At 36.3% G+C, this 19,718-nt stretch overlaps 1 protein-coding gene across 1 annotated transcript in view; it reads left to right on the top strand.

The window, feature by feature from the left end:
- Nucleotides 1–19,718, top strand: part of DYNC2H1 (dynein, cytoplasmic 2, heavy chain 1) — a 440,751-nt gene that overhangs the window by 357,998 nt on the left and 63,035 nt on the right. Inside the window, exon 83 of the mRNA XM_006887344.1 lies at nucleotides 18,336–18,452. Coding sequence (XP_006887406.1) covers nucleotides 18,336–18,452 — 117 coding nt within the window. The remainder of the gene's footprint in view (nucleotides 1–18,335; nucleotides 18,453–19,718) is intronic.

Raw genomic sequence — 19,718 nt, 5'->3', positions numbered from 1 at the left:
ACCCTGATGCTGCCAATTGGTCCAGTGGTGAGAATCTTTGTCTTCTTGACATTGAGCCTCAATCCATATTGGAGGCTGCAGTCCTTGACGCTCTGCAGCAGGCGCTTCAGGTCCTCTTCAGTTTCAGCAAACAGAGTGAGTCTGATAAAATTGAAAGTTGTTTTAAAAGGCAAGACTGTCTGCAAATTGGAAATGTTACAATGTTTCACTGTGTGAGTTTCAGTTTAGAATCTCTGAGATTCCTAAACCAATTAAACCAAGAAGACTCCTTCCAGTTTAGATAAGAAAATGCAAGTATTCAGTGATTAGCATTTAGATAACAATTACATAATTGGTGAAGGTACTGGTATCTGGTTGGTAGTAGATTACACAAATTTTAAAAGTTAATTTATAAATTATAATTCAATGTTAAAAAAATAAGTTCTTAATCATTAAATTAGTTACATTTGGACTCAGGATATCCTCCTTATTTAACACATTGGTGCAAATGACAGTAATACATTAAAAAAAGTGTTTCTAAGCATGGTTGTCAATTTCAAAGTGTACAGTAATGTGTTAATTGTAAGGATATGTATAACTCTAAAATTTCTTTTCAGTAAGTTTCTGTTCTGAGAATTATGTTGAACTTTGCTTCCTCTGCTATAAACACAACTTTCAACAGGCAAAAATTACAGTGTTTCGTGAAGTAGTAGCCCAGTAATTTTCTCAGACTGCAGTGGAAAAATAGAGGAAGGGCAGGCTACATCCCTGGTGCTTATGTTACATGTGATTCAAATGGATTTAGACTTCCACTTTAACATAGCAACTAGCTCATGTTGGAAGTCTAAATTCATACGAGATACTCAAAAGTTCTGTGTTTCTTTTTCTGTGAGATTTTCACATTTTTCTTTAGGAGCTAGCTCCAAAATATATCTTCTTAGTGCTTCAGAATTTTATCAATTTTTCATAGAGTCAATAGTGATTTGATAACAAAATTCTTAAAATATGTTATATTTGTTCTTGCAGAGATTTGAGGATTAATTGCTAGTGCAATAATTTTAGCAACACTACATTGAATGGCTTTTATGAACCCAACAGCTGTGATTACTTATACCCAGCAGCTGTGGTTTTCCAGTCAGATGGCTTTACATCAATTGTTAGAGAAGTCTCAAATTCCATGTAATTTCATATTCTGAAACCAGGAAGCTTAACTTGGCTCTTTTCCCTCTGATATTTTTCCATTAGAAAATACTAACTCATATTTCAGGAACATGTTTGCTAAAACTTTGCCATTAGCACCATGAGCAAAAAGAAATGATTGGTAAGTATTTTTATATTCAGTATACTAACATTTGACCTCTATTAGCAAGCCCTGAGTTTCAACGCTTTTCAGTTTTGAGTTCTGAGACCATTTAATGGCAAAGGAAGTAAATTGGAGCATTTATCAATCCTGAGTTTCAACGCTTTTCAGTTTTGAGTTCTGAGACCATTTAATGGCAAAGGAAGTAAATTGGAGCATTTATCAGTCTATTTATTTTTTAAAAGTACACAATGATTTTATGTTTATTCCTTTTTTGTTGTTGTTGTTGAGTACCATCGAGTTGGAACCAACCCATAGCTCACATGACAGTAAGTTTTCAGAGGCACTTAATCACACTGGATGAGATTGACAATTCTTCTCCCATGGTGGATTCGGACCACATGCCTTTGGGATCCTAGTGCAGTTTCTTACCACTAGGCCACCAGAGGTCTCTTAGTCCTTTTTAATATTTATATAAAAATACTATTTTCTTTTGATTGGGTGTTATTGGTTTGTTAGTTTGGGGTTTTTTTCTTCTTCCTTTTTGTAGGTTACTATTTAGAAATAAAAGAAACGATATCTTACTTTGAGAACAGTAAATGAAGGAGTGGATTAAACATTTGCTACTCTTTGTAAATTGTATTTCATAGGAATGAAAGGAAGTTTCTTGAAAGAAATTTTTTTTATTGAAGAATGCTAGCTAGCTGACCCTTTCATACACTGATAAAATAATCCATTCAGACATTGTTTATCAAAGGTTAAAACATTAGATGGAAATTTGGGGAAATTTGCAAGTGAGTGATTAGTTGTCAGCGATTTAGTAAAACAAAAAGACATTCAGGCCTTTAGTACTTTTTAATGTGATGCAATATTAAAGATGTTGTTTTTGTTATGTAGGGAGCTTTAGTAGAAACTGCCCTGCAAACCTGAAGGTACTTGCTACAAACTGACCTTCCCACAAGTTTTCAGAGGCAGTAAATCACAAAGAAAGAGACTTCTTATATTTCTTTTGCAGAGGAGCTGGTGGATTTAAACTGTGTACCTTTGGATTGGCATCATAGCTTCTTACCACTAGGCCACTGGAACTCCCTAATATAATGTACACTTCCCAAAAGACTTCTTTAAAATATAATTATCATATAAATATGGTATATATGTTACTTGATCAGATAGATATAAACCAGAACCTAATCAAGGTTCGTATACGTTATTTTTCACACTGAATATTTCCCATTTCCTTAACCCACATCTCCCTCCCCCCATCAAATTGTGCAACACTGTAACTACCACCAAACACACACACACACCCAAACACCCATCCTCACCCCTTTGCTCCCACCCTCTTCCCCTTAGATTTTCATACATGTTTTACTAGTTACCTGTTTCTACAGTAAAGGTCTTATACTGTATTTGTCCTTATGGGACTGAATCCTCTTAGCATAATGCTCTCCAGTCCCTCCCAAGTTAGGTAGTGATTTAAAAAAATCTTTGCTCCTTCATGCTGTGTAACATTCCATTGTATGACTGTACCATAATTTCTTTATTCATTTGATTGTGGTTGGATATTTCAGCTGTTTCCATGTTCTTACTATTAGGAATAACACTGCTATGAACATTGGTATAAAAGTCTCTGTTCATGTTTCAGTCCTCATTTTCTCAGGGTATATTTCAAGCAGTGGAATAGCTGGACCATATGGAATTTATATGTTCAGTTTTCTGAAGAAATACCAAATTGCCTTCCAGAATGGCTGTGCCATTTTACAATCCCACCCACAGTGTCTAAGAGTTTCTATCGCGCCTCATCCTCTCCGACATTTATACTTGCTGTCCTGTTAAAACTTTTGCCAGTGCTGCAGGAATGAGATGGTATTTCATTGTGGTTTTCAATTGCATATTTCTTATTGGCAATGATTTTGAGCATTTCTTCATCTGTCCTTTGGCCATCCAAATATCTTCCTCTGTAAAAATTCTTTTCATATCTTTTGCCCATTTTGTAACTGTGTTACTAGTCTTTCTCTTTTAGAGAGCCTGTAGGATTATATAAACTTTTGGTATAAAACCCTTGTCTGTTATGGTATGGCCAAATGTTTTTTTTTCCTGGTCAGTTGGGTTCCTTTTCACTCTGTTGGAAAATGTTTTTGTTGTGCACAGGGATTTAATCGTTAGCAGTTCCCATTCATCAATTTTATCTCTCCAGATTTTGCACTTCTGGCTGTATTAGGCAGAATACAGTAGGCCGTCTAAGCTTGATCTCAGTTTGTCTCTTAGGAACTTTCATGTTTAGGGCTTTACTCCCAGGTCTCTGTTTCACCTTGAGTTGGTTTTTGTGCATGGTGTGAGATGTAGATCCTGTTTAAGCTTTCTGCAGGTAGCAGTCCAGTTTTGCCAGTACCATTTGTTGATGAGGTTGTCATTTCCCCATTTGAGAGGTTTTATTTCCTTGTTGAATATCAGTTGACCATAGATAGCTGGGCCCATTTCTGGTTTCTCAATTCTGTTCCACTGGTCTTGTGTATCTGTCATTGTACCAGTACCATGCTGTTTTGGATACTATCTTTGTATAGTAGGCTTTGAGGTCAGGGAATTCTAATGCCTCCCACTTCATTTTTGTTTTTCAAAAGGGCTTTGCTTATTTGGGGTGTCTTCTTTCCAAATAAACTTGAAAATTTCACTTTTGATCTTGAAAAAGGAATTACTATCTGTATTGTATTAAAACATGAAGATTGCTTTTGGTAGGATTGTCACTTTCACAATATTGGGTCTTCCTATTCATGAACGTTTGTTGCAGAAGGTCAAGGACTGTAGTCTTCAATATGGATAGAAGCTTAACATCAAGAAGACAAAGATTCTCACCACTGAGCCAATTGGTACCACCATGATATATGGAGAAGAAATTGAGGTTGCTAACAATTAAAGCTTGCTCAGTTTCACAATCTACCCTCTGACCAGCAGTCAGGAAATCAAAAGACAAATTGCTTTGGGAAAAACCACTGTCAGGGACCTCTCCAGAGTACTGAAAAACAACAATGTCAGTCTAGAGATGAAGGTACACCTCATCTAGGCAATGGTCTTCACAATTACTTGTTATGCTTCAGAGAGTTGTACAGTGACTAAGGGTGACAGAAGAAGAATTGGTGCCTTCAAATTGTGATGCTGGAGAAGAATCTTGGACATACCATGGATTGCCAAGAAAACAAGTAAGTCTCTCTTACAGAGGGTGAAACCAAGTTTCTGCTTGGAGGGTAGGATTTTGAAGCTGTCGCACATACTTTTGGCACATGGCAAGAAGAGACAGGTCCTTGGAGAACAACCATCATGCTTGGAAGAGTGGAGGGACAGCGCAGGAGAGGAAGACTCTAGATGAGAAGGATTGATACAGTGACTGGGACAATGGGGGTTAGTGTGTCTGAATTAGTGTAACTGGCTCAGGACAGGGCAGGGTTTAGAGCTACTATACATAGTGTATGACTCAACAGTACATAACAACAACAACAACAGCACCCCTGAACAAGGAACACTGTACAGGTCTTTTGTGTCCCCAGTTAGGTTCACTTCCAAGTATCTCAATTTGTGGTTGGCTATTGTAAAGGGTATTACTTTCTTGATTTTCATCTCTGAGTTCTCTTTGTTACTGTAGATGAATCCCACTGATTTTTGTATATTGATATTATATCCTGCCAATCTAACAGTATTTTTGTTAGTCCTTAGGGTTTTCTGCGTACACTATCATATCATCTACATATAGTAATAGTTTAACCATCTGTTTGGCAACCTGGTTGGCTTTTATTTCCTTGTCATGGCTCTGGTGGCATAGTGGCAAGAACCTGCTCTGAAATCCCCAAAGCATGTGGTTCAAGGCCACCAGATATTCTGTGGAAGAAGAATGGACAATCTCCTCCCATGCAATTAACTGCCTCTGAAAACCTGCTGAAGGGTCATCTATGGGTTGATTCCAACTCAATGGTACACAACAACAACAACTACAATAACACAACATGTCATATTGCCCTGGTAAGCACTTCCAATATGGTGTTATAGAAGTGGTGACAGTGGGCACCCTCATCTGATCCCTGTTTGTAAGGAAAATGCTTTTAGTCTTTCTCTATAGAGAATTATATTGGCTCTTGGTCTTGCATATATACTTTTCATTATGTTGAGGAAATTCCCTTCTATCTCATTTTTGCTGAGTATCTTTATGCGGAAAGGGTGTTGGGTTTTTCAAATGCCTTTTCTACATTAATTGCTGAGATCATATTGTTCTTGTTATTTGCTTTGTTAATATGGTGAATTGCATTGATTGTTTTTCTTATTTGGAACCATCCTTATCCCTAATGAAAGTTTTTGAACTAATTTCTCATTAACTTGAAACAAAAGATAAAAGAACAAATTAAATGGCACAAGCAGGTGAAGAATGTGGAACATCTTGCAAAATAACTCATTTTTTTACTGCCAAGTCAGTGATAGGTAAAAAAGCACAATGGGAGAGACTTCTCTAGGTTGAAAATAGTTAAAGACCTGTGAGAACGCGGCACAGAATAGAGCAAGGTTCGTATATGTTTTTCACAGGATTGCTGGGAGTCATACTCAGCCCAATGGCACTTAATAACAGCAACAACAAAATTAAACTACTATTAGTATTCCTATAAAATATTTGTGAAATTACAGTATTATTTCCCTTGAGTATATACCTCAAAATGAAATGGCATATATTTAAAATTTTAATTCATTTTCAATTGTTTTCTTTTTTTAGTTTTTATTTATTTATTTTATGTGTGTACTGTCAAATTGGATCTGACTGGTACAGGAGGCTATTGTTCCTCCTTCTTCAGCAGAGCATCTGGTGGATTTGGACTACGCACCTCTGGGATTGCAGTGCAGTTTCCTGCCACTAGGCCACCAGAGCTCACTCAAATTGTTTTCTAATGTATTTAGTAGATATTTGACTATAAAAATGAATAGAAATAATAGGCAAGGTGAAATTTTATTTCAGGTGAATATACATATTATAATTTTTTTTAAAAATTTTTTGTTTTGATCTTTTTATATTTTTATTAGCAACAATAGATTTTATTCTCAACTAGTAGAATTATGTACCCTAAGCAAATAATTCAAAGAGCAGTACTATATAAAAGAATAGGGCATCAAGATTGAGGAATACTTATCAACATCTTAGATTTTTAAAGATAACATGATTGTGATGTGGAAAGTGTAGTATTCAAAGTGGTTTTCCTAACCATTGAATTTGAATTTACCATGTGGATGGAAAGAAATATGCAAACCTATCCACAAGTGAATTGGCTAGTCTCATGAATCCACAGGAGGGCTAGCTAGTCTTGTCATTAAAGTCAGTGGGTCCAGAAGCAGAAAGAAGAATTTCACCATGAGAAAAAAAAAAGCAGGAGAATGCAACTCACCCTTTAGGACCAGAACTACTTGTACCAGCTAGATTTACAAGGAGCAATGCCAGCTAGACTTACAGCAGCAGCAGTGCCTAAAGTGGAGAACCAAACACCTGACATGAGATAGAGTTGACCTTATGACTGCTAACTACTGTGGAACCAGCACTAACAAACTTTGCCCAAATTTGTTGGACAACTTTGGTGTGGTGAGGGGAGTAGAGCCATAATTGGCAGCACTAAAAACTTAGTAACACTGGCGTAAAGCCAGCGAGGCTCAAGGATCAAACACCTGCAAGCACATTTCAGATACTGTCCTGCCTGTATTTTGCTACTATCCTGGATTGTAATCTTTGACTTCTGCAGTATGGTTCTGTGTGGTCTGTGAGCTGTTACATTGGATTTTACCCTGTAAAGCAGTAAGATTGGTGTTGAGATCACTAGAAAGAGGTATGGGAGCATGTAGGATTTGTCTGACCTCACAGGAATTAATTCTGTATTGTTGATGTTGTTGATGGGGACAGTTCCCCTTTATGAAGTTGGTAATGGTCAGATGGCTGTCCCGTCGCATCCCTTGCTTTCTTAACAATGATCTTGCTTGCATAAAGTGAAAGAGACTTGATACACTTACTGGAGAAGATCAAAGATTATAGCCTTCAATATGGAGTACATGTCAACATCAAGAAAGCAAAAATCCTCACCATTGGACTAATAGACAACATCATGTGTCATGGAGGAATACTTGAAACTGAAAAATTTCATTTTACTTGTATCTGTAGTCAACACAGAGTAACAGAAGTAAAAAAAATCAAAAGATGTGTTGAAATGGGAAAACCTGCTGTTAAGGATTGCCCCAAAGTGCTAAAGAACCAGAATGTCAATTTAAAGACTAAGGTGCACCTGATCTAAATCATGGTATTTCCAGGAGCTTTATATGCAGCTGAATATTGTGCAATGAAAAAGGATGATGTATCAATGTCCTTGAATTGTGTTAGTGAAGAGTACTGAATAGTCCATTAACTGACAAAAGAACAAACACATCTATTTAGAAATAATTGCAGCCAAGATGCTTCTGATTTTGTTTGGTTTTGTCTTTTGTTTTTTATTCTACTTATTTTTCATTTTATACTAGTTTACTTACAAAGTTCTTATACATTGTTTTTCACACCGATCTTTCCCCCAAGACAAGAATGGTGAACCTTCATCTCACATAATTTGGGCATGTGTCACAAGGAGCTAATCTTTGGAAAAAAGACATTCTGCTGGGACAGAGAAAAGAAGACCCTTTAATATGATAGACTGACAAAGTGACTTTAACAGTGTTCATGTTGGCGAGTGTGAGAATGGCATAGGATAGGGCACAGTTCAGATATGTTGTTCATAGTCATTATAAGTTGTAGTCTACTAATGTTACATAATATTACAGTTATTGTTGTGTACTGTCAAGTCAGAACTGACCCACAGCTGACCCTCCAGCTAGTTTTCAGAGTCAGTTATTTACATGGAAGATTACCCATTCTTCTACCTCAGAGCAGCTGATAAATTTGAACCACTTGCCTTTGATATTGTATCTCATTTTTATACCACTCAACTACCAGAACTCCCTGATAAGCAGTAGAAATATTATGAACCAAAAACCCAACCCACTGCTGTCCTATCAATTCCAACTCTTTGCCATGAGATTTCAGAGAAAATAAAACTTTATGGGAGAACAATACTCATATTTTTATATGAAGCAGCTGATAAATTTAAATTCTGACCTTTTAGTTAACAGTATAACACTGTTACATACGGCACAACTGGAGGATTATTTTAGCCACTAATTATTTGAAATACAACAAAGCATTGTAATTATATATCATCAAAGCAGAGATAGATCCTAAAATTTTATATAGTTTAGTGATTAATACCAGATCTAAGTTATTTAGTATTATCCAGAGCTGACTATAAAACGTTCGTATGCATGAATTAGAATGATGTGTTAAGTTTATTACTCCATATAACATAAAATATAAACATTATATTTGAAAAATGGCGTATTCACTAGTCTTAATATGAATTTGACCATAATTTGATTAAAAATTTATTATTAATTTGTTTGATAAAATTCCATCAGCTAGCAGATCTCTTGAGATTTATTTCCAGGCATTTAATATCGTATGAATTGCCTTGGAAAAATGATGATGTGAGTTCTTAACATAGTAGAGTGGCTGTATATTTTGCTTTTGATGTTGAGTGAAATCTCATTTCAAAAAACAACATAAATTACAATTTGATCTTGTGTGTGACTGGAATAAATATTTTTATTGAGAGACACGGAGAAAAATTCTCCTTCCTTTATGCTGTATATATTAGCTTTGCAAAGTAAGCATTCTGAATAGTTCCATTGTCTCATTTTTTACAGTATATGGTTGGGAATGAATTTGGTTTTTTGCATCCTGATGTATTTAATAATTCAGTTAAATGTATTACACCTGACTTGGTCACCAGAGTAAGTGTGAAAATGTTCATGAGCAGTGAGCATATTGACTAAGTAAATTTTAAAGACATATCCCCCTCAAGACAACTACTGAAAAAAAGAAAAATAGTGAAATTGAAATGTTAACTTACTGAAATCTTATTCTATTCAAACACACAAATACCTAAAGACAAAGGATATATAGATAGAATAAAAGTAATATATAGTACACTTGAAAAGTATATGCTTTTACATATTTATGCATATTGTTTTGGTTTTTTTTGTGAAAAGGATCATTTTAGCATTTTTTTTTTCAATCGTTGCATATTTAATTATTTTTTCTTGTCATTTGGTTTAGCTTGATAGGTTCTTATGTACATCATTGAATAGTAGTAGCAGCAGATATCTTTTTCTTATTCTGATTTTATAGATAATCCTTCTTAATAGTTTACCATTCATGGTATTATTTGCTGTTTTTCAGTACCTTTTATTATGTTAGATAAGTTTGCAATTATTCCTATTGGTTCAGACAGCTTTTTCTGCATTGCAGACCATCACAGACTTAAAGAGTAGACACAGTGTTCTCTGATTTCTTAGATTTTGTGATTTGGCTGGATAGTTCTTCTTTGGGTACATGACTCTCCATTTATTTGGCATCTGCTGCAATACAAAAGTCAAAATGTCCCTACATTTACAGTTGAGGCTGATTATTAGCTAGGATGACTTCTTTCTCTAATACATGGCTTTTCATCTGCTAGAGGCCAGCATAGTGACTGGAATGGAGGTTGCAAGTCCTCTTAAAGCCTAAGCTCTGAATTACAAATCATTTTTACCACATTCTGTTAGGGAAAGCAAGTCACAATAACATTCTACATTCAAGATGTTAGAGGAATCAAAGTCTCTTAATAAAAAAGGAGCAAAATGCCATATTGAAAGAGATATAGTAATAGAAGGGCATAATTCTTCAAGTTCCTACATCTTTGGTAAATTTGCTGAAGAACTAGAATGTATTGTTGAATATAATTGACCATGTTTTCTATAAGTAAATAATTATATAATTTCTCCCTTTATTCGCTATGTGGTAAATTGTATTTTCTGTGATTAAATGAAATATACAAAGATGTGACTATGTATCTTTTTCTCTTTAAGTTTACCAGAAGTCTATCTTTTCCATTCTTTTACTTTTTTAATTTTGTAAGTCTTTTTGTTTGATATGTCTCTTTTTAAACATAAGTAAACATATAAACATGTCTATCTATTGGTTTTAATTAAACAGTCAACTGTTAAACTTAATATATTTAGAGTCATTTATACTTGTTGATAGGTGAGGTCCTTCTACCTTACCCTTCCCCATATTGTTTTTATTCCTTTTTCCCATCTTCTATTTGAAAAATAAGCACTTTACTTTTTTCCTAGCAGTTATTCTACATTTGATATACTTTCCTTCCAAATAACATGATGATTTAGATTGCTTTATGTTTGATGTTGTGGTGTTTAATGAATTAGGTAACTAATTGAAGGGTTGGTGATTCAGACCTACAGACAACTTTGGAGGAGAAAGATGAGCAATCTTCCAGTGAAGATATACACTCTTGTGGATTACTATGTGTCAGATTTAATTAGATCAGTGTGTTTGGCTTAGGTTTAGTATGTTATAGCAAAGTTTGTAAGCTATATTAACATTTCTTTTATAATTTCTTTTATCTATGAATTCCCTTTTATGATAATGTTTTTCTTGCTAAATTAATGATTTATTTCTTTGATTTTAACAAAAGTTTACAGAGAAGTTGGATTTTTATTCATTCGTTACTGCACATTTTCCTTCCTCCCCGTACTTATTCCCTTTCCCAGATACTTTTAATCAACTCTTATTCTAAATAGCTAATTTGCATACTGCCCTGGACATGCTCATCAGTTTGTGCCAAGAAATATGGGGGACAACTACCTGGCTAACTGACTGGAGGTGGTGGTTGTTGTTGTTATCTGCCGTTGAGTCACTTGCGACTCATACAAACGCAGTGTACAATAGCCCTAATCTCTGCTCTGCCCTGTGCCAATTGCACTGTCTCTGATACACCCATCGTGATTATCCCAGTCACTGAATCAATACACCTCAATTTGCCTCCTACGCTGTCCCTCCACCCTCCCAAGTATGATGATGTCCCTCTCCAAGGACCGGTCCCCTCCTTACAACATGTCCAAATTATGTTAGATGAGGCCTCAGAATCCTTGCCTCCAAGGAGCTGCCTGGTTTAACCCTCTCCTGGATGAATCTATTTGTTTTCTTAGTAGTCCAGGATACCCTCAATACTCTTCTCCAGCACCACAGCTCAAAGGCATCAGTTCTCCTTCTATCCTCCCTAGTCATTCTCTGATTCATAACAAGTGATCGCAAAGACCATGGCTTGTATTAGACACACCTTAGTCTCCAGAGAGACACCATTGCTCTTCAGTACTTTGGAGAGATCCCTAACAGCAGACTTTCCCATCACAATACATCTTTTAATTTTCTGGCTACTAGTGCCAAGAGTGTTGACTGGAGCCAAACAAACTAAAGCTGTGAACAATCTCAATCTCTTCACCATCCATCCTAATGCTGCCAATTGGCCCAGTCGTGAGAATCTTTGTCTTCTTGACGTTGAGCCTCAATCTATATTGAAAGCTGCACTCTTTGACTCTCTGCATCAAGTGTTTAAGGTCCTCCTTAGTTTCAGCAAGCAAGGTTGTGTCATCTGCATAACGCATATTGTTAATGGATCTTCCACCAATCCTGACCCCACATTTCTCCTCATAGAGCCCAGCCTCCCGGATAATTTGTTCTGTATGCAGGTTGAAAAGGTATGGAGACAGGACACATCTCTGGTGTACACCCTTCCCAATTTTGAACCATGCAGTGTTTAGTTGATCTATTCTGATGACTGCCTCTTGATCCAAGTATAGGTTTTGTATTAGCACGATCAAGTGTTCTGGGATTCCCATTCTTCTCAGAGTCAGCCACAGTGTGTTATGATCCACACAGTCAAACGCCTTTGCGTAGTCAATGAAACACAGATAAACATTCCTCTGGTATTCCTGGCTTTCATCTAAGATCCATCTACATCAGCTACAATATCCCTAGTACCACGACTCCTCTAAACCCAGCCTGGACTTCTGGCAGTTCTCTGCTGATGTGATGTTCCAGTCATTTTTGGATAATCTTCAGTAGAATCTTGCTTGCATGTGAAATCAGTGAGATTGTTCTATAGTTTCCACACTCAGTTGGGTCACCCTTCTTTGGGATGGGAACAAATATAGATCTCTTCCAGTCAGTATATATTATATGATAATTTCCACATTCTCATTTTTCTTGGACATATTGTTAGGAGGGAGTATTTCTTGGAGAAAGGAATCATGCTTAGAAAGGTTGGAAGGTCAGCGAAAGACCCTCAACAAAATAAATTGACACAGTGACTGTAGTAATTGGTTCAGGTGTATCAGAGATGATGAGGATGGCATAGGGTAGAGCCAGTTTCAGATCACTTGTTTATAAGGTTGTTGGGAGTTGCAGTCAACAGAACGTAACAATAAGAATGCCCAGTGGGACAGTTCTACTCTGTTGTTGTTGATTGCCTTCAAGTCAAGCATGACTCATAGCGATCCTATGAACAAAAGGCCTAAAGCCCCTCTACAACTATCCACATTTATCAGAGTTTATAGAACTTCCAGAGGCATGTAATTGGAACCCATTAAACTGCACTTAACAACAGCAGAAATAGTCAATGCAATGTGGTATTCTGTTGAAATAGAGGGGAGAAATGGTGAGTTTGAATATCAATAGTTTAGTTAATAGTATTTTTCTATTGTTAAATTTTTGGTTTTGATAGTTGTGCTGTGATTATGTAAGATGTTAACTGTAGGGGAAATTGGGTAAAGGGCATACAGGCATTCCTTGTACTATATCTGCAACTTTTATGTAATTCTAAATGTAGCTCAAAATAGAAAGCAAATGAGTTTTTAAACCCTTTGAGTAAGCAGACACTCCAGGGCAAAACCCTGCTTCTCTAGATTCACTCTTCATTTTGGAGAGATTTCTCCAGCAACTCCATCATAATTTGTGTGTGTGTGTGTGTGTGTGTGTGTGTGTAAACACAACTTACAGTAAAAGCAGAAGAGGTCAGTTCTTGTCAATCATCAAACACATCAACAGGGGAAAAAATTGAAAATTGATTATTTAACTCAACATCTCCAAAAATAAAAAGAAAGGACAGCAAGAAAACCTAACAGCCTCTAAAAGAAACAAATTCTAAAACTTAGGGTTGAAACAAATATAATAGAAAACAAACAAACAAACCCCACTTAAACTATCCACAAGACTATAAATTGGTTCTCTGAAAGTGTCAATAAAATCTAAAAACTATTAGAAAACCTAGCAAAGGAAAAAGACACAGATAATCTGAATTAGAAATGAAAAGGGCAGCATCACAACAGAACCAATTGAAATAAAGACTATATAAAGATGGAATTTTATGAAAAACTGTACTCAAACAAATATGAGAACTTAGAGGAAATACTTAGAAAATAAAAAGAAATAAAAATTTTAAAAATATTATCCTCAAAGGAGAAAGACTAAAAGCATTTTCCTTGCAAACAGTGACTAGACAAGAATGCCCACTATCACTATGTCTATTCAATATTGTATTAGAAGTAATTACTCGGGCAATATGACAAGAAAAGGAAATAAAAGCCATCCAGATCAGCAAACAGACCGTTAAACTACACTATGTGCAGATGATATGATAGTGTACAGAGAAAACCCCAAGGACTCATAAAAAAATTTTTAGAGCTAGTGGACCAGTTTAGTGGGGTTGCATGATACAAAAATCAGTATCTAAAATTCGATGGGATTCCTCTACAGTAACAAAGAGGACACAGAGAAGAAAACGAAGAAAGCAATACCCTTTACAGTAGCCAACCACAAATTGAGATACTTGGGAGTGAACCTAACTAGAGACACAAAACACCTGTACGAAGAAAACTACTGAACATTTCTGTGAGACACAATAATACCTAGATAAATGGGGAAATGCAACCTATTGATGGATAGGAATTCTCAATATTGTGAAAATGGCAATCCTACCAAAAGCAATCTACATTTTCAGCGCAATCCCAATACAGATAGCACACTCATTTTTTTCAAGAGGATTGAAAGAGAAATTTGTCAAGTTTATTTGGAGAGGAAAGATACCTCAAATAAGCAAAGCATTTCTTAGGAACAAAAATGATGTGGTAGGCATAAAACCTCAAAACCTACTGCACAGCAGTAGTAACCAAAACAGCATGATACTGGTACAATGGCAGGCACATAGACCAATGGAACAGAATTAAGAGCCCAGAAGTGGACCCATCTATCTATGATCAATTGATATTTAGCAAGGAAATCAAACCTATCAAATGGGAAATAACCTCTTAAACAAATGATGCTGGCAAAACTGGACTGCTACCTACAGAAAGCTGAAACAGGATCCACATCTCACTCCATACACAAAAGGCAACTCAAGGTGGATAAGAGATGTGGGAATAAAGCCCCAAACCAGAAAGTTAATCAGAGACCAACTGGGACCAAGCTTAGAAGGCTTAGCCTTTGGTATAAAGAGACTGCCAAATATAGCCAGAAATGAACAGTCTGGAGAGATAAAATGGATGAATGGGACCTTCTCAAGATTAAATCTCTATGCTCATCAGACACTTTTCCCAACATGGTGAAAAAAAGCCTACAGCCTGGGAACAAACATTTGGAAATATCATTTCAGACAAGGATCTCATAACAATATTTACAAAATAATATTGGGCCTCTACACAATGTTGATGTTATATGCCGTCAAGTCGTTTGCGACTCATAGCGACCCTGTGCACAACAGCCCTAAACCCTGCTCTAGCCTGTGCCAGCCGCACTGCCTCTGACACACCCATCCCGATTACCCCAGTCACCGAATCAATCGATCTCATAGAGGGTCTTCCCCTCCTGCGCCGTCTCTCCACTCTCCCAAGCATGACGTCCCTCTCCAAGGACCCGCCCCTCCTGGCAACATGTCCAAAGTATGTCAGATGAAGCACCAGAATCCTTGCCTCCAAGGAGTTGCTTGGTTTAATCCTCTCCAGGATGAATCTGTTTTTCTTGGCAGTCCATGGTACATTCAATACTCTTCTCCAGCACCACAGCTCAAAGGCATCAAATTCTCCTTCTGTCCTCCCTAGTCATTGTCCAACTCTCTGATGCATAACAAGTGATTGATTGCAAAGACCATGGCCTGTATCAGGCGCACCTTAGTCTCCAGAGAGACACCATTGCTCTTGAGTACTTTAGAGAGGTCCCTAACAGCAGACTTTCCCTCTACACAATACAGCTAACAAAATTACAAAATGGGAAAAAGACATGGAAAGACTTTTCACAGATAAAGACATTCAGTTGGCCAACAGACACATGAAGAAATGCTCAAAATCACTAGTACTAAGTCAGATGCAATGCAAATCAAAACCACAGTGAGATACCATCTCACCCCAATAGCAGTGGCAAAGTTTAGTAGGGCAGCAAACAATAAATGTTGGAGAAGATGTGGAGAGGTGGAAACTCTCATATACTGTTTGTGGAATTGGAAAATAGTACAACCACCCTGGAAGACAGTTTACCATTTCTTCAAAATGTTGAACACAGAAACTTCATATGACCCAGCTATTCCACTACTAGGAATATACCCCAAGGAAGTTGGAACTGAGAAACCAGTGGAGGTTTGTACACCATTGTTCATACCTACATTATTCACCATTGAAAGAACATGAAAACAACAACTGAATGGATTGAGAAATTGTGGTACATTCACACAATGGAATACTATGCAGCACTCAGAAGCAACAATTTTGGAAAATACTACATAAATTGGGAGAGGCTTTTTGCTGAGTGAACTAATGCAGTCTCATAAAGACAAATAATGCATAAGAACATTATTGTAAACAAAGAAGAATAAGTAGAAAAACATGTACTGGAACTGAAGGGAGGGAATAAGAGTGGAGGAGTGAGGACAGACCAAGGCATTTATTACAAAAGTGAACTGGAGGAGGGGAAGGGGAAGGGAGGAAAATGTACATCAAAGAATGAATAGAAAGCCATCATTTTTTTAAATGGTCACTAAAATCACAAAAAATCTGCCTGTTTTTGTCTAAGTTTATTCTGTTTATATCAGATAATCGATAATATAGCATAATTTTAATATTTAAATATTGATATAAACAATGAAAATCCAGAATCAATATGGATTGAAGCTCAACATCAAGAAAACAGATTCTCACCACTGGGCCAATTGGCAGCATCAGTATGGATGGTGAAAAGATTGAGATAGCAGTTTTACTTTACTTGGTTCCACAGTCAACACTCTTGGTAACAGCAGCCACGGAATCAGGAGATGAATTGCATTGGGAAGGTCAGCTGTGAGGGACCTCTCAAGAGTACTGAAGAGCAACGACATCAGGCTGGAGACTAAGGTGCGCCTGATCCAGGCTATAGTCTTTGCAGTTACTTGCTATGCATTGGAGAGTTGGACAGTGAATAGGGATGATAGAAAGAGAATTGTCACTTTTGAGCTGTGGTGCTGGAGAAGAGTGTTGAATATACCATGGACGGCTAGAACAAAACAGGATGGTCCTGGAGAGGGTGAAGCCAGAATGCTCCTTGGAGTCAAGGATTCTGAAGCTTTCCTGACATATTTTGGGCATATTGCAAGGAGGGACTAGTCCTTGGAGAAGGACATCATGTTTGGGAGAGTGGAGGGACGGCTCAGGAGAGGAAGACCTTCGATGAGATGGATTTATTATGTGAGTGGAGTGGTGGGAATGAGTGTATTTGAGACGGCGAAGTTGGTACATGATAGAACGGCTTTTAGGGCTCTTATGCATAGGATCACTATGAATCGCAAGCGACTCGATGGAACATTACAGCAATAACAACAACAATATTTAAGATACTATTGTTATTGTTGTTGTATACAGTCAAGTTGGAACTGACCCATAGCTGACCCTTCAGCAGGTTTTCAGTGGCACCTAATCACAGAAGAGGAGATTTGTTCATTCTTCTGTAGAGCAGCTGGAGAATTCAAATTATGTGCCTTTAAGATTGTAGCACAGCATTGATTCTTAGAAAATAATTAAGGAGGTTAATGAATGCTATTTAATAAGGTGATGTTAAACTTGTCTAGAAAAGAAAATGTTAGTTGGTAGTGATGAAGATACAACAATAAATGTACAGGCTGGAAGTCCTAAATAAGAGATTTAAATAGCCTCATAAACCTAATAGTAGTCAGCTGTGGGTCGGTTCCTACTTGACAGCAATGAGTTTCAGTTTTATATATCTTCTGTGATATGTATTCAGTAATATGAAGAATTTTTTTTCCTTACCTATGGGAGCCATAAATAATTTACTGAAACATATTTATTTGGAGTCTGAATTGTGGACAAAATACTAAAATGTTGAGCATTTAAAAGTAAACTTAAGATTATTTTACCAATCAATTAAAATTGCTTTATTACTTTATTTCATGTTTGTTATCCTGTTTACTATGGGTCATTTTCATTTTTTCAAAAGGTCATTTTCTTTAATTTTTACATGAATTTTAAGTTTTAAGTCATGTCATTTGGAAAATAGTCTCAATTTTGGAAATAAGGAAATAGAAATCAGTTTTAATGTAGATAATTAGAGCTTTCTGGGTTTAAAAAAATTTAAAAAAGAGCTTTAGTAGCATTTTAGCCCACTGATACTGAAAAGGTAAGGAGTTCTAATTCACAGCCTGTTACAGGGTTAAAAAATGAGGAATCTCTTCATGTAAGAATTTACAGAACTTTAACCCTAATAAAAGTCACTAGGAGTTGGAATTACCTCTTTGCCAGTAGATTTGGTTTGCTTTGTGGTTTGGGTAAGGAAGCACTTTTCTAAATAAAAAGTGTTATGCTATATTAATTTTTTATCAATGAATTGATAATTTAAATTTATTTTTTATCACATAAATCACTAAAGTATGAATCCTGTTTATTGGATTGAAACCTATTATATTAAAAGGTGTTTATATTGTACTTAGTTTTTGTGTAAAAAGAAATATTAATTTTGTACCTATGTTATCTCTCACTATTTGATTAAAATTAGGTTTACGTATTAGTGTTTATTATTTTCTTCATTCAGGTTATTTCACAGTTGAGGATCTTGGGCAGATCAGTAACAGCTGGCTGCAAATTTGATAGAGAAATCTGGACCAATGAGCTTACTCCTATCCTAAGCCTCTGGAAGAAACTAAACCAGGTAGGTTGTTAGGATATTCTTGTTTTTTCCTTTTAATATTCTATTTTCTATTTCCCTTCAAAATTCTCAATGTTTATAAAACACTTAATTTATAGTCATCTGCCCCTATATAAAATCCTTGAAAAAAGATCCAGGTAATTGAGGAGCTTAAGGCCAAGAAGCACTGTCAGAAGTTAATGTTTTGTATGCCTGTCATAGACTTTACTCCCGACTTGGCTCTCACTGTCAAATTATTGAATACTGCTAAAAGAAAAAAATCTTCAGATGCTCTGGATTCAAAATAAAAGCAGTTCATCAACAAGAATTAGTTTATTTTGGTCATCATAAAATAAATACTTGTTTACTAACCACTGCCATTGGATTGTGGTGTTTGTCAAGAATATTAACTATGCCAGAGCCTGCCAAAAGAACTATCAATATGACTTGGAAGAAGTGCAGCCAAAATACTCCTTAGAAGAAAACTTGGTGAGGTATTATTTCATACATGTTGAGCATTTTATTAGGAGGGACTTAACCCTGGAAAAGGATATTATACTTGAAAAAAATACATGGTTAGTAAAAGAAAAGGGATCTCTCAAAAAGATGAATGACCTAGTGATTGTGCACAGAAGAGACTGTGAAGATGGTTCCAGATATAACTTTATTATTTTTATTCTTGGAAGAAAAGATCAAGAAAATTTGTTGAACTATATAGTCAAGATACATATGCAGCTGATTTTCACCTCAATAACCATACTATTTGGTAACAGCCACTGTTTGTTCTGAGTGGATGATTCTTGACCTGACTTTTTTAATGTGGCCACAGACACTGTGGTAAAAACATAGCTTCTAGAGATAAACTAGAAACCAAACAAAACCCACAATCACAGAATCAATTCTGGCTCCAGCAAATCTGTTTCAGAATAGATCTGGGCTCTGTAAGGTTTTCAGTGGTTTTAATCTTTCAAAATCCAGTCAGTCACCAGTTATGTCTTCTGAGGTACCTGTGAGAATATTTGCACTGCCAGTTAACCATTTTACCACCCAGGAACTCCTAAAGTCAGATTGTTGGAGTTTAAACATAAACTGTAGCACTTCTGACCTGTATACTACAAGAAAATTACTCAGTTTCTGGGTGCCTTAGGTCTGATAGGTGAGCTCTGGTGGTGTATCCTGTAGTAAGCTATACTGCTAACCCAAAGGCTGTGCGTCTTCAATAGTTTCATCTGCTAGTGCCTCCATACGAGAAAGATGAGCACTCTTTTTTTGATGCTACTTTTTTTTTTT

Source organism: Elephantulus edwardii, unplaced genomic scaffold (assembly GCF_000299155.1).
Source record: "Elephantulus edwardii isolate Elephantulus edwardi_28Jun2011 unplaced genomic scaffold, EleEdw1.0 scaffold00056, whole genome shotgun sequence".
NCBI lineage: Eukaryota > Metazoa > Chordata > Mammalia > Macroscelidea > Macroscelididae > Elephantulus > Elephantulus edwardii.
Note: the sequence above shows the minus strand (reverse complement) of the source record. Positions and strands in the feature narration are given on the sequence as shown.